Source organism: Amblyraja radiata, chromosome 2, assembly GCF_010909765.2.
Source record: "Amblyraja radiata isolate CabotCenter1 chromosome 2, sAmbRad1.1.pri, whole genome shotgun sequence".
Classification (NCBI taxonomy): domain Eukaryota; kingdom Metazoa; phylum Chordata; class Chondrichthyes; order Rajiformes; family Rajidae; genus Amblyraja; species Amblyraja radiata.
The window spans coordinates 106,374,901-106,389,729 of NC_045957.1; the positions used below are offsets into that span (position 1 = coordinate 106,374,901).

Below are 14,829 nucleotides of genomic sequence, written 5' to 3' on the forward strand. Positions count from 1 at the left end.
AGCTCCAATTCTGCTCTCCAAGATTGCCACTGAAGTCACAAACTGACATTGATCAAAGTATTTTTCTGGGGAAGAGCCGGAGTGGAACCCGGCCATACGCAAGATCCTGCAGTTTGTGATCTGTTGGGGGTAGCTGCCGAGCTTGGTCAGCATGGATGAGTTAGTTGAAAGGCCTGTTTCTGTGCTGTATGACTTGGTGATTGAATATTTTCATTTTCATCCTTTTGTAAACTCTTCTCCAACCATAAGTTGCTGCATAAATTGCTTGGTTAAATTCCTTCATTTGGATGTATACTGCAGTAGAGGTGTCGTTTCAGCAGATTGTACTGTTAGGATTGCAGAAAGGAGGTATTTATCTAAGAAACAATGATCAAATATTTGTGTGATCTTTTTAGAAATCAGCTGAAACATTGAAGAAAATGGAAAATCAAATATTTGTATCAAAAAAAGAACGTACATTCCAGCACCAAGATTCTCTACCTCCTTTACCGGTTCCCCTTCTCGAGGAAAGCTTGGAAAAATATTTAGATGCAGGTACCCTATTATCATAGTTTATGTTGTTTTATTTATGTTCATTTTATAATGGATGTCCATTGGAGAAAATAATCCCAATCTTTTCAAAGTTCCACTCAAGGCAAAAGTCATGAAAAAAATTAAACGCTACATCAGTAACTATGGGAATATTATTAATTTTGCTGTAACAAAATATTTAAGATAAATTCATTAATTTTGTATTTTTGTTTGTGCTGATCAGGCTTTGTTTTTCACCTTCAAGCCTGGGCTTCTGATTTCCCCCTGTCCTTTCTTCAGTGGTGCTTTAGTGTCATGTGTGCATTGCACAGTGAAATTCTCATTGAATAGATCATTAATGCACGCGCCGCTATATTTACAAAAAGTCCAAAGTCTGGTCCACGTGCTTGATGTACTGGAACGGCTCCCAATCCAGGTAAGCCCCAGGCTACTGCTGGGCCTCCTACATTATTCTCGACTGGCTGGGCCATGAACCGATGTCCCTTTCCTCACCGACCGTTTTGTGTCCCGGGGGTGACCTGCAGCCGACCTTGAAAGCCTGGGAGGCATTAATTCTTGTCAAAACATCGTTCCACAGATGCCAGTGATTTCTAAATGTACCAATCTAATTGAATATTCCTCATTTATGTGAGTAGGTCTATGGAGGACACTATTTCCCTTTCACTACATTCAGCTCAGAATCATCTTGTTATTATGAACACCCATACCAAGATGCTTTTCATTACCTACAGCTTGGTCTTCAACACCATAATACTCAATAAGCTCATCTTAAAAATTTAGCCTTCGGGCCTCCATATGGAAGAGTCAAGAGTGCTTAATTGCCATATACACTGTGAAAAGAACAATGAAATTGACTTCCAGCCTTCCTGCATGGCAGACCTCAGTCGGTTAGAATTGGTCCGAAACATTTTTCCACCCTGACCCTCAACACTGGTCCTCCTCATGTTTGTGTGGTGAGTTCCTTGCTCTACTCCCTATTTGTCCATTACTATGTGGCCAATTGCAGCACCAACCCAAACTTTAACTTCATTGATGATACCAATGTTCAATAACAGTGAGACGGAGTACAGGAAAGACATTGAGAACCTAGCGTCATGGTGTCAGAACAGCAACTTAGACATTAATGCCAGCAAAGATGAAAGAGTTGGTGAGAAACAGGCTCGTGAACACAGCCCCATTCTCATCGACAGAGTTGGTGTAGAGATTGCTGACATCTTCAAGTTTCTAGGAAATCGTATCACCAGAAATCTAACCTCGTCCCCTCACACTGATGTGGTAATCCAGAAAGTGAATCAACGTATTTACTATCTTAAGAATAGAAAGATTCAAAACATCCATATGAATTCTCTTGAAACTTTCACAGCGCATCTGTAGCAGTATTTCTATGGGATGCATCTCAGCCTGATATGGCAAATGATTTGGTTTTGACTGCCAGAATCTGCAGAGAGCAGTGAACACAGTCCAGTCCATCTCAGGCTTGAAATTTGCTTTCATCTTCATTGCATCAAGAAGGCTGGAAATATAGCCAATGATGCCCGCAGCCCTGCCAGGGCCCCGTTCTCTCATCTGTACCTTCTGAGAGAAGATACAGGAGTTTGAAAGTCCGGATGTTCAGTCTTAGGACAACTTCTTTCACATGGCTATTAGATCCTGAACCAATCACCTCTTTCACACCTGATTGTTGTATAGTCTTTTTGCTGACTGGATAGCACGCAACAAAGGCACTTTTCACTGTACCTCAGTCCACGTGGCAATAATATACTAAACTAAATAAACCCCCTGGAGGTACTGTGATATATTTTTCCTCTAAACTCTACCTTGTTTGCTTATTGCATACTTGTACTTCAGTATTTTTATGCTACTTCAGATTGCACTGCAGACTTTGCACTTTTGTGTTATGCATTTATTATGTTTATCAATACCATGTATACTGTTTACTTATGAACTTCATGTGAGCACAGAATTTCTTTGCACCCTGGTCTGTATGACTATGAACGATCATCATCTTATTAACTGTCTTGCTTGATGCCTTTCTTATTACACTGATTCAAGTGGTGTTTTGCATTAGATGTTACTGCCCTTCATGCTCAACAGAACTGTTCATTATTTGTGATCTAGAATTTTCCCATTGGTATTCATTCTATGTTGTAGGTATTTTAAGACCTGCATCTCTCCTGTCAGACACTCTGTATCTCAGGTTTAAAAAGAACTTTAGTTATGTTTTGAAATATCCTGTAACTGCAAATATGGACACGTTGCCTTGAGACAGGAAGTGGGAATAGCATTTGGGCAATATTTTGATTGCATTGATAAAACGTGAATATTTGACTTGATTTTAACATCAGTTTGAGTCAATTAGATATTCTCGCAACCCTAAGAATATTTATCTTCCCTCCTTTGGAAATCTTCCTTAAACCACATTGGGCCATAATTGAACTTGTTATCCTTCTTTGTTTAAAAATGTCTATTTATGTTTAAACCTCTCTATACAATGGGTGCGATCCTATTTTAATAAGGATAATACATTTCATACTATTAAATCAGTGAATAAATGTTAAATCCTATTCCGAGTAGGTTTGTCAATATAAGCTGCAATTATACAGTTGAATTTAAAAAAAATTGTTTTAGTGAAGCCGTTTTTGAATGAAGAAGAACTTCAAAGGAGTACAGAAATTGTTAAAAGATTTGAAAAAGGAATTGGAAAACAACTACATCAAAAACTTCTGGAGAGGGCCAAAGTTAGAAGAAACTGGGTAAGCAAGAGCATACATGTTTGGTATTATTCCACCAATGAAGTAGTATTGTAGGAGTGCGTTTGGTTGGCTTCAGCTAATTTATTGCATATGTAATGCCTGCAGACTTTTAGTTACATATAATCACCAAGACATGTCTGGTTTCTCCTTTTATTCACACAGTTCTGCAAGTATCTACTATGATGACTTTTTTTCCCCTTCCCATCCCTACAATTTTTTATTTCCCAGATTCTTGCATCCAGAGTTGACTGACCACCATCTGATACCAATGTAAAAGTACTGTGAATGTTAGAAATCTAAATTAAAACAAAAATTGCTGGAAATATTTAAATTCACGTACTTACTCCTACTCTAGCTTCTATTTTTAGTTTATTACACTGCTCCACCAAAGCTCAGTATTGGCATGAAGAATAATAGATAAACTTCTAACTACCCCTTTAGAATTTGAGTTATATGACCAGTACAGTTCAATGTTAATTAGTAACTCCGGCCATTGTAACACACAATTCCGGAGTCCAAAGCTTTATTTCCTTCTTTATTTATGACATTTTATAAATCCTTATTTTATCTTTCCCCTCTCACCTTAAACATGTCTTCTGGTTATTGATTCCTCTACTCAGGGTAAATATCTCTGTGCATTCAACTCTGGGTAAAGAAACTACATTCTGATATTTTTTTGGAACGCACCTTGTAAAAAATTACACAAAGGTGCAGGGGTAGGCCATTCTGCCCTTCGGGCCAGCACCGCCATTCAATGTGATCATGGCTGATCATCCCCAATCAGTACCCCGTTCCTGCCTTCTCCCCATATGCCCTGACTCCGCTACCTTTAAGAGCCCTATCTAGCTCACTCTTGAAAGTATCCATAGAACCGGCCTCCACTGCCCTCTGAGGCAGAGAATTCCACAGACTCACAAGTTTCTGTGTGAAAAAGTGTTTCCTCATCTCCGTTCTAAATGGCTTACCCCTTATTCTTAAACAGTGGCCCCTGGTTCTGGACTCCCCCAACATCGGGCACATGATTTCGGCCTCTAGCGTGTCTAAACCCTTACTAATCTTATATGTTTCAATAAGATATCCTCTCATCCTTCTAAATTCCAGAGTATACAAGCCCAGCCACTTCATTCTCTCAGCATATCACAGTCCCGCCATCCCGGGAATTAACCTTGTAAACCTACGCTGCATGGGCCCTTACGAAGCATTTCAAAAAGGGGGGAGGCATGGCAGGATTACAAAAAACTTAATGTGAAATAATGTGCGTGCTGTGCACATCACAAGCGCGAAACGTGAAGTCCCTCGATGCCGGGGTCCAGGGCCCGCTTTAAGGGCCCTGAAAGCTCTGGGGTTTTAGATGCTCTCTGATGCATTCTGAGCCTTATTTTGGAGCATTTTTGCACCAAATTTATGATCAATATTTCAGAAATTTACAGGAATCTGAGAGGCAGCTTTTTCACACAAAGGGTGCTGGGTGTATGTAACGAGCTGCCAGAGGAGGTAGTTAAGGCTGGGACTTTCCTAATGTTTAAGAGACATTTGGACACGTACATGGATAGGACAGATTTAGATGGATATGGGCCAAACGCGTGTGAGTGGGACTAGTTTAGATGGGACATGTTGGTCGGTGTGGGTAAGTTGGGCTGAAGGGCCTGTTTCCACACTGCATCATTCTATGACTAAAAAGTTAAGAAGAAAAATGCATGTAGATTAAGTAGAACAGATTTGAAAGAGGAGTGTAATGTAAAGGAAGAGATGTTTATGGGTGGAAAGGAACATAGGAAAGGAGGGGGGAGAGTGGGCTTGGGCAAATGGGTGAAGGGAAAATAGACACAAAGTGCTGGAGTAACTCAGTGGGTCAGGCAGCATCTGTGGAGAATATGAATAGGTGACGTTTCACAGAGTGCTGGAGTAACTCTGAAGTCAGGCAGCATTTGTGGAGAACATGGACAGGTGACGTTTCACAGAGTGCTGGAGTAACTCAGCGGGTCAGGCAGCATCTCTGGAGAAAAGGTATAGATTATATTTCGGGTCAAGACCGTTCTTCAGTAATATTCATGATGTGACATTTAAAGTTGAATGTGCAGATAGCTATTAAAGACTATGATATAGTTGGGATCACGGAGACATGGCTCCAGGGTGACCAAGGCTGGGAGCTGAGCATCCAGGGATATTCAATATTCAGGAGGGATAGAGAGAAAGGAAAAGGAGGTGGGGTAGCGTTGCTGATTAGAGAGGAGATTAACGCAATGGAAAGGAAGGACATTAGTTTGGAGGATGTGGAATCGGTATGGGTAGAGCTGCGAAACACTAAGGGGCAGAAAACGCTGGTGGGTGTTGTGTACAGGCCACCTAACAGTAGTAGTGAAGTTGGAGATGGTATCAAACAGGAAATTAGAAATGCGTGCGTCAAAGGCAAAACCGTTATAATGGGTTACTTCAATCTACATATAGATTGGGAGAATCAAACTGGCAGGGGTGCTGAGGAAGAGGATTTTTTGGAATGTATGCGGGATAGTTATCTAAATCAACATGTAGAGGAACCAACGAGAGAGCAGGCTATTTTAGACTGGGTATTGAGTAATGAGGAAGGGTTAGTTAGCAGTCTTGTTGTACGTGCCCCCTTGGGCAAGAGTGACCATAATATGGTTGAGTTCTTCATTAGGATGGAGAGTGACATTGTTAATTCAGAAACAATGGTTCTGAACTTAAAGAAAGGTAACTTTGAGGGTATGAGACGTGAATTGGCCAAGATTGACTGGCAATTAATTCTAAAAGGGTTGACGGTGGATATGCAACGGAAGACATTTAAAGACTGCATGGATGAACTACAAAAATTGTTCATCCCAGTTTGGCAAAATAATAAATCAGGGAAGGTAGTGCATCCGTGGATAACAAGGGAAATCAGGGATAGTATCAAAGCGAAGGATGATGCGTACAAATTAGCCAGAAAAAGCAGCATACCGGAGGACTGGGAGAAATTCAGAGACCAGCAGAGGAGGACAAAGGGCTTAATTAGGAAAGGAAAAATAGATTATGAAAGAAAACTGGCAGGGAACATAAAAACTGACTGCAAAAGTTTTTATAGATATGTGAAAAGAAAGAGATTAGTTAAAACAAATGTAGGTCCCTTGCAGTCAGAAACAGGTGAGTTGATCATGGGGAACAAGGATATGGCGGACCAATTGAATAACTACTTTGGTTCCGTCTTCACTAAGGAAGACATAAATAATCTGCCGGAAATAGCAGGGGACAAAGGAGTTGGAGGAATTGAGTGAAATCCAGGTTAGCCGGGAAGTGGTGTTGGGTAAATTGAATGGATTAAAGGCCGATAAATCCCCAGGGCCAGATAGGCTGCATCCCAGAGTACTTAAGGAAGTAGCTCCAGAAATAGTGGATGCATTAGTAATAATCTTTCAAAACTCTTTAGATTCTGGAGTAGTTCCTGAGGATTGGCGGGTAGCAAACGTAACCCCACTTTTTAAGAAGGGAGGGAGAGAGAAAACGGGGAATTACAGACCAGTTAGTCTAACATCGGTAGTGGGGAAACTGCTAGAGTCAGTTATTAAAGATGGGATAGCAGCACATTTGGAAAGTGGTGAAATCATTGGACAAAGTCAGCATGGATTTACAAAAGGTAAATCATGTCTGACGAATCTTATAGAATTTTTCGAGGATGTAACTAGTAGCGTGGATAGGGGAGAACCAGTGGATGTGGTGTATCTGGACTTCCAGAAGGCTTTCGACAAGGTCCCACATAAGAGATTAGTATACAAACTTAAAGCACACGGCATTGGGGGTTCAGTATTGATGTGGATAGAGAACTGGCTGGCAAACAGGAAGCAAAGAGTAGGAGTAAACGGGTCCTTTTCACAATGGCAGGCAGTGACTAGTGGGGTACCGCAAGGCTCAGTGCTGGGACCCCAGCTATTTACAATATATATTAATGATCTATTGAGGGAATTGAAGGCAATATCTCCAAGTTTGCGGATGACACTAAGCTGGGGGGCAGTGTTAGCTGTGAGGAGGATGCTAGGAGACTGCAAGGTGACTTGGATAGGCTGGGTGAGTGGGCAAATGTTTGGCAGATTCAAGAGGACATGACTTCAGAATTAAGGGACAGAAGTTTAGGGGTAACATGAGGGGGAACTTCTTTACTCAGAGAGTGGTAGCGGTGTGGAATGAGCTTCCAGTGGAAGTGGTGGCGGCAGGTTCGTTGGTATCATTTAAGAATAAATTGGATAGGCATATGGATGAGAAGGGAATGGAGGGTTATGGTATGAGTGCAGGCAGGTGGGACTAAGGGAAAAAAATTGTTCGGCGCGGACTTGTAGGGCCGAGATGGCCTGTTTCCGTGCTGTAATTGTTATATGGTTATATGGTTAGATGCAGTATAATGTGGATAAATGTGAGGTTATCCATTTTGGTGGCAAAAACAGGAAAGCAGACTATTATCTAAATGGTGGCCGACTAGGAAAAGGGGAGATGCAGCGAGACCTGGGTGTCATGGTACACCAGTCATTGAAAGTGGGCATGCAGGTGCAGCAGGCAGTGAAGAAAGCGAATGGTATGTTAGCTTTCATAGCAAAAGGATTTGAGTATAGGAGCAGGGAGGTTCTACTGCAGTTGTACAGGGTCTTGGTGAGACCACACCTGGAGTATTGCGTACAGTTTTGGTCTCCAAATCTGAGGAAGGACATTATTGCCATAGAAGGAGTGCAGAGAAGGTTCACCAGACTGATTCCTGGGATGTCAGGACTGTCTTATGAAGAAAGACTGGATAGACTTGGTTTATACTCTCTAGAATTTAGGAGTTAGAGAGGGGATCTTATAGAAACTTACAAAATTCTTAAGGGGTTGGACAGGCTAGATGCAGGAAGATTGCTCCCGATGTTGGGGAAGTCCAGGACAAGGGGTCACAGCTTAAGGATAAGGGGGAAATCCTTTAAAACCGAGATGAGAAGAACTTTTTTCACACAGAGAGTGGTGAATCTCTGGAACTCTCTGCCACAGAGGGTAGTCGAGGCCAGTTCATTGGCTATATTTAAGAGGGAGTTAGATGTGGCCCTTGTGGCTAAGGGAATCAGAGGGTATGGAGCGAAGGCAGGTACGGGATACTGAGTTGGATGATCAGCCATGATCATATTGAATGACGGTGCAGGCTCGAAGGGCCGAATGGCCTACTCCTGCACCTAATTTCTATGTTTCTATGTTTCTATGTGACATGCACAGACATTCCTGAATGTTACCCAAACCATCGTGAGCTACTTTGTTACGGTGCTTGCCCTCTCCTATAACGTCTCTGCTGCCTTGGGTGAAGCAGGACAGGACATAAACTTTGGGACACGGTGTGAAGCTGTTGCCGTCTGTCTCAGCCTGGTAAAAACCTGGATAGAGTGGATTTGGAGAGGATGTTTCCACTACTGGGAGAGTCTAGGACCAGTGGCCACAGCCTCAGAATTAAAAGACATTCCTTTAGGAAGGAGATGAGCAGGAATTTCGTAAGTTAGAGGGTGGTGAACTGTGGAATTCATTGCCACAGACAGCTGTGGAGGTCAAGTCAATGGACATTTTTCAGGAGGAGATTGATAGATTCTTGATTGATACGGGTGTCGGAGGTAATGGGGAGAATGGGTTTGAGAGGGAAAGATAGATAGTCATAGAGTGATACAGTGTGGAAACAGGCCCTTCAGCCCAGCATGTCTCATCTGCACTAGTCCCACCTGCCCACGTTTGATCCATATCCCTCCGAATCTGTCCTATCCATGTACCTGTCTAACTGTTTCTTAAATGTTGTGATAGTCCCTGCCTCAACTACCTCCTTTGGCAGCTTGTTCCATACACCTACCACCCTTTGTGTGAAAAACATACCCCTCAGATTCCTATTAAATCTTTTGCCCTTCACCTTAAACTTATGTCCTCTGCTCCTCGATTCACTTATTCTGGGCAAAAGACTCAACCAAATCTATCCAAATCATGATTTTATACACCTCTATTAGATCATCTCTCATCCTCCTGTGCTCCATGAAATAGAGTCCCAGCCTACTCAACCTCTCCCTATAGCTCTGGCCCTCTAGTCCTGGCAACATCCTCGTAAATCTTCACTGTACCCTTTCCAGTTTGATGACATATTTCCTATAACATGGTGCCCAGAACTGAATACAATACTCTGAATGCGGCCTCACCAACTTCTTATGCAACTGCAACATGACCTCCCAACTTCTATAATCAGCCTGACCCACTGAGTTACTCCTGCACTCTGTGAAACGTCATAGAACAGGGCAAGATTAGCAAGTTTGCTGATGATACAGAAGTGAGTGGTTTTGCAGTTAGTGAAGGTGGTTGCGAAAGATTGCAGCAGGATCTGGATCAATTAGCCAGGTGGGCAGAGGAATGGTTGATGGTTGCATAGTTCCTTGAAGGTCGTGTCGCAGGTATATCAGGTGGTCAAAAAGTATTTTGGCACTTTGGCCTTCATCAGTCAGAGTATTGAGTATAGACGTTGAGAGATCTTTCCCTCTCAAACCCATTCTCCTGCCTTCTCCCCATTACCTCCGACACCTGTATCAATCAAGAATCTATCAATCACCTCGTGGTGGGGGTGGCGTGGGCCCAGCGGGGGTCAGCGGGGGTGGCGTGGGCCCAGTGGGGGTCAGTGGGGGTGGCGTGGGCCCAGCAGAGGTCAGCAAGGGTGGCGTGGGCCCAGTGGGGGTCAGCAAGGGTGGCGTGGGCCCAGTGGGGGTCAGCGGGGGTGGCGTGGGCCCAGCGGGGGTGGCGTGGGCCCAGCTGGGGTGGCGTGGGCCCAGCGGGGGTGGCGTGGGCCCAGTTGTGGTCAACGGGGGTGGCGTGGGCCCAGCAGGGGTGGCGTGGGCCCAGCGGGGGTGGCGGCCCAGCGGGGGTGGCGTGGGCCCAGCGGGGGTGGCGTGGGCCCAGCGTGGTTGCCGTGGGCCAAGCGGGGGTGGCGTGGGCCCAGCGGGGGTCAGTGGGGATGGTGTGGGCGGGAGATGGCTTGGGCCCCGGCGACGGGAGAACGGAGAACTGGCCGTTTCCAAAGTGGAAACGCTGATTTTTTTTTCTTACTCTGGGGGAGGGGAAAAGGGGGGTGCGGTCGCATCCAACGCACCCCCCCTTCGGACGGCCATGCTGCACTCCCTCAATAGCAAGAATGTCCTTCCTCAAATTAGGGGACCAAAACTGCACACAATACTCCAGGTGTGGTCTCACTAGGGCCCTGTACAACTGTAGATGGACCTCTTTGCTCCTATACTCAACTCCTCTTGTTATGAAGGCCAATATGCCATTCGCTTTCTTCACTGCCTGCTGTATCTGCATGGTTACTTTCATTGACTGATGAACAAGGACCACCAGATCCCGTTGTACTTCCCCTTTTCCCAACTTTGCACCATTTAGATAATAATCTGCCTTCCTGTTTTTGCTACCAAAGTGGATAACCTTACATTTATCCACTGCATCTGCCCACTCACCCAACCTGTCCAAGTCACCCTGCATTCTCATAGCATCCTCCTCACAGTTCACACTGCCACCCAGCTTTGTGTCATCTGCAAATTTGCTAATGTTACTTGTAATCCTTTCATCCAAATCATTGATGTATATTGTAATTAGCTGCGGTCCCAGCATCGAGCACCCCACTAGTCACTGCCTGCCATTCTGAAAGGGACCCGTTGATCCCTACGCTTTGTTTCCTGTCAGCCAACCAATTTTCTATCCATGTCAGCACTCTACCCCCAATATCATGTGCGCTAATTTTGCCCACTAATCTCCTATGTGGGACCTTATCAAATGCTTTCTGAAAGTCCAGGTACACTATATCCACTGGCTCTTCCTTATCCATTTTCCTAGTTACATCCTCAAAAAATTCCAGAAGATTAGTCAAGTATGATTTCCCCTTCGTAAATCCATGCCGACTCAGACCGATCCTGTTACTGCTATCAAAATGTGGATAGACCCCAGAAAGTAATTAAAATAGTATTTTTTTTAATAACAATCAATTTACCAACATTTGGTACGTTATCAGTAATTTTCCATATTTGCTGATTACATTTTTTGCTTGTTGTGCAACGTGGTCTGTAAAACAGAGTGTCTTATTCTGGTACAATAAATTGAATCTACAAGTAAAATATATCTCTGGTTAAAATACCTAAGGTGCCCCTCTAGTTAATTTTCAATTGCAAACTATGGTTGATCTTACCAGATTGTGTGAGTGTATTACTTTTTAAAGATTTTAGAGGATGACTACTCCTGTTCTATGTCTTTCCATCAGCTTGAGGAATGGTGGCTAATCAGTGGCTATTTGGAGGTCCGAATGCCATCAATGTTGAACGTAAACTTCGGAGGACCTGGTCCTTACCTTGAACATTTTTGGCCACCGAAAGAAGGCACACAGCTTGAACGAACAGCAATAGCTGTTTACCATATCCTGCAGTTTTGGAAGCTACTTAGGAAGTAAGATGCACATAAGAAATCAATTTAAGCACATATTATGTTGAAAAGTGCAGTAAAATAATGTATAATCTCATTTTCTGAGGGGTTCAGTTCTTCACCGAACGTTGATCACAATTTTAGGGTGGACTGGGCTCTCGCTTAACTTTTTTTTCCTGTTGCAGCCGGGCAACCTTGGCAGCTTTTCAGGTTGCCAAATGACAGTTTAGGTGGTCATTTAAGATGGCTTGCATGACGCGTGCTCGGATGAAGTGCGTAGTTACCAGTCGGAATTATGCTCAATGAAGCATTCACATATTATTTCTGCTTCAAATAAAGTCACAAACTAACATATTCACCAATCAAGACATGATATATACCACAATGACATGCAGCAAAATTATAATACAGTATCTCAACTCTTTTTACACATTGCAATTAATGCAATTTTTATTATTTCTTTCCACTTCCAAACAAAAATGTGGTTGGATTATTCAGCGTATGATCAACCTGTGTCAATAAATCCTGGACCTTGATAACATATAAGCTTAACCATGCACACTACAGATTGATGCAAGCATGTTTTCTGTGAAGGACCGAAAATTATCATGACATGGCCATAGCATGGGGTCGTTATTGCTATTGGTACAGAAATACTCTCGCTTCCCACATAATTAATCCACAACAAAATATACAGGTTGCAAGGAATTTTCTAAAGGCATTTTATGATAATAGCTGTTAAAACTGACTATACCCATCTGACAGGTTAAACATTACACTAACTAAGAGATGGCCAAAGGACATAAATGCAGCAAATGTTCTTTTGATAATATATTTAAAGGTGCCAAGACGCCACATTACCGGACATTCAGATTAGATGTATGTGTTGTGAACAACAATGAAGATACCCAGTTTTGTAAGCAACAATTTAAAAAAAAATTGTTGATAAACGCTTTTTCCATCATTCCCACTTCAGAATTAATGTTAAAATTTCAACTGAAATATCTCCTGACCAAATTTGTGATGTATATGACTGACTGGAAGTAAAACCTGGATAAATCCAACGTATAGTTGTGAATGTTGCTCATTAAATAACTACAGTACTGATACTCCATATTAACAGCATTGATTTGCCATTAAAATGAATTCTGTAATAACGTGTCAATGGTAGTAGTGACAATCGAACACTGCGGTTTTAATGTTTCACATGTTCACAATTTAATTAATCCATCTTTATGGACTAAAACAAATAATAACATTGGGAATTAAAACACATTTGATTGCATTCCGTTATCAAACATAGTCAATGTTAGCTCTGAAGACATTTCCAGCACAATAGGGTCGGGGGGGGGGGGGGGGTGTGAATCAGTGCAGGATGGATAGGTGGCGGTGGGGGGAGGGGGGCTTGATAAGGCAATCGGTGCGATTTGGATGGATTGAGGCAGGGGAATTAGTGCATGTTGGTTGGAGTAGGTAAAATTGTGAGGGGAGAGGGCGGGGGATGACAGTGGGGTTGAATGGGGGGGGAACTGTGCAGGATGGATGGGGAGAGCAGTGCAGGATGAAGGGGATGAGCAGTGCAGGATGGATGGGAAGGGGGGTCAGTACAGGATGAATTGGGGGACCAGTGTGGGATTGTTGGGGAGTGGCAGGAGAATCAATGCGAGGTGGATAAGGAGATCAGTGCAGGATGACTAGATGGGGGGCGGGGAGTTGGTGAGGAGGGGAGCACAGGGGATGTCAGTGAGGACTGAATAGAGGCAGGAATGGGGATCAGTGCAGGATGGAGAGGAGGGGTCTCGGGATAAGAGGAGTGGAGGGGGGCGTACAAGAGAGAGAGAGAGAGAGAGAGAGAGAGAGGAAGGAGCAGAGGAGGTGGGAAGGAAGGCCAGCGCTCCTCGGACAACACTGGCATCATCACTGCCTTGGCTGTCCCTGTCAGGCACGGAAACCGCTATCAAAATATGGAGGGGATCGGGGGACTGAATCTCTTGGTGCGCACACACACACACACACACACACACACACACACACACACACACACACACACACACACACACACACACACACACACCCACACACACACACACACACACACACACACACACACACACACACACACACACACACACACAGAGCTTCGGAGGCCCTGTGAACGGTAATCTCAGCTCAATCCAGCGCTAAATGCAGCTCAACACTGCCTGTCTCGCCTACAGCCCTGTCTCAATCCAGACAGGGCTGTAGGTTAACCTGGCGGGATAGGCAGAGTTGAGCTGGGTTTAGCGCTGCTACTCTGCGCTGGCTGTGGGCCTGAGCGCACCGCGCCCATCTGACTCCTGACGTCTCTTGGGCGTGGGGGAGGATGGTCCAGTGGCGGTTCGGCAGCGATTGCATCGCCGGAGACCAGGATCGATCCTGGCTGTGGTGCAGGTCTGCCGAGAGTGTTTTGGCACGTCTCCCTCCTCCAATCACCGCGCTCTATCCTCAGTCCCACCCTACCCCCCTACTTCCGCCTCTAACCGACACCTCCCTCCTCCAAGGGTTTGTTTTGAAAGCGCCGTTGGTGGAGTGGCAAGCAGCGGCCGTTATCAGGCCGGGCGGGGTGCAGGAGGAGATGGAGCCGCCGCCGCTGCTGCTGTGAGGGGCCCGTCATTCGCTCCGACCCTCCGTCATGCCACACTTAGCATCTTTCCCACAACCGTCGCCGACACAAAACGTCACGTTTCTTTTCTCCAGAGATGCTGCCGGACCCGCAGATTTTACTCCAGTTTTTTGTGTCCATCTTTGGTATCAACCAGTATCTGCGTGCCAAGTCGGGAAAAATGACTCGCTGTTTAGGTTGCCCGGCGGCACTTTGGGTGGTAAGTGGCACCCGGGCAACCGCTAATTTCAAGCCCTGGTGGATGGATGAACTTGCTTTGAGAATAATTTCTAATTTTAAGAGCTACTAGACTAAGTGGGACCCGTTGGGTCCCAGCATCACACAGGAGGGCTGGTCATCCAACGCAATATTCCACCTCTCCACCAATTCTAATATTGGTGGCCAGTTGGGGGGGGGGGCTTTCAGGAGCGCTAGTATGGGTGTTGTGAACTGAAGGGACTGGTTTCCAGA

General features: G+C 44.4%; 1 protein-coding gene across 5 annotated transcripts in view; it reads left to right on the plus strand.

Annotated features, from left to right (window-relative positions):
- The window catches only part of crot (carnitine O-octanoyltransferase), a 56,273-nt gene that overhangs the window by 10,483 nt on the left and 30,961 nt on the right, over positions 1-14,829 (plus strand). For 4 of the 5 annotated variants that reach the window (XR_004410048.1, XM_033012880.1, XM_033012863.1 and 1 more), the window contains exons 2-4: positions 396-534; positions 3,160-3,284; positions 11,560-11,741. Coding sequence is in view for 4 of the 5 variants with exons in the window: in XM_033012863.1 (XP_032868754.1) it covers positions 396-534; positions 3,160-3,284; positions 11,560-11,741 (446 nt within the window). In the remaining variant the exon portion in view is untranslated. Of the gene's footprint in view, positions 1-395; positions 535-3,159; positions 3,285-11,559; positions 11,742-14,829 lie in introns of those variants that run through there. The other variant, XM_033012891.1, reaches the window with a different exon arrangement.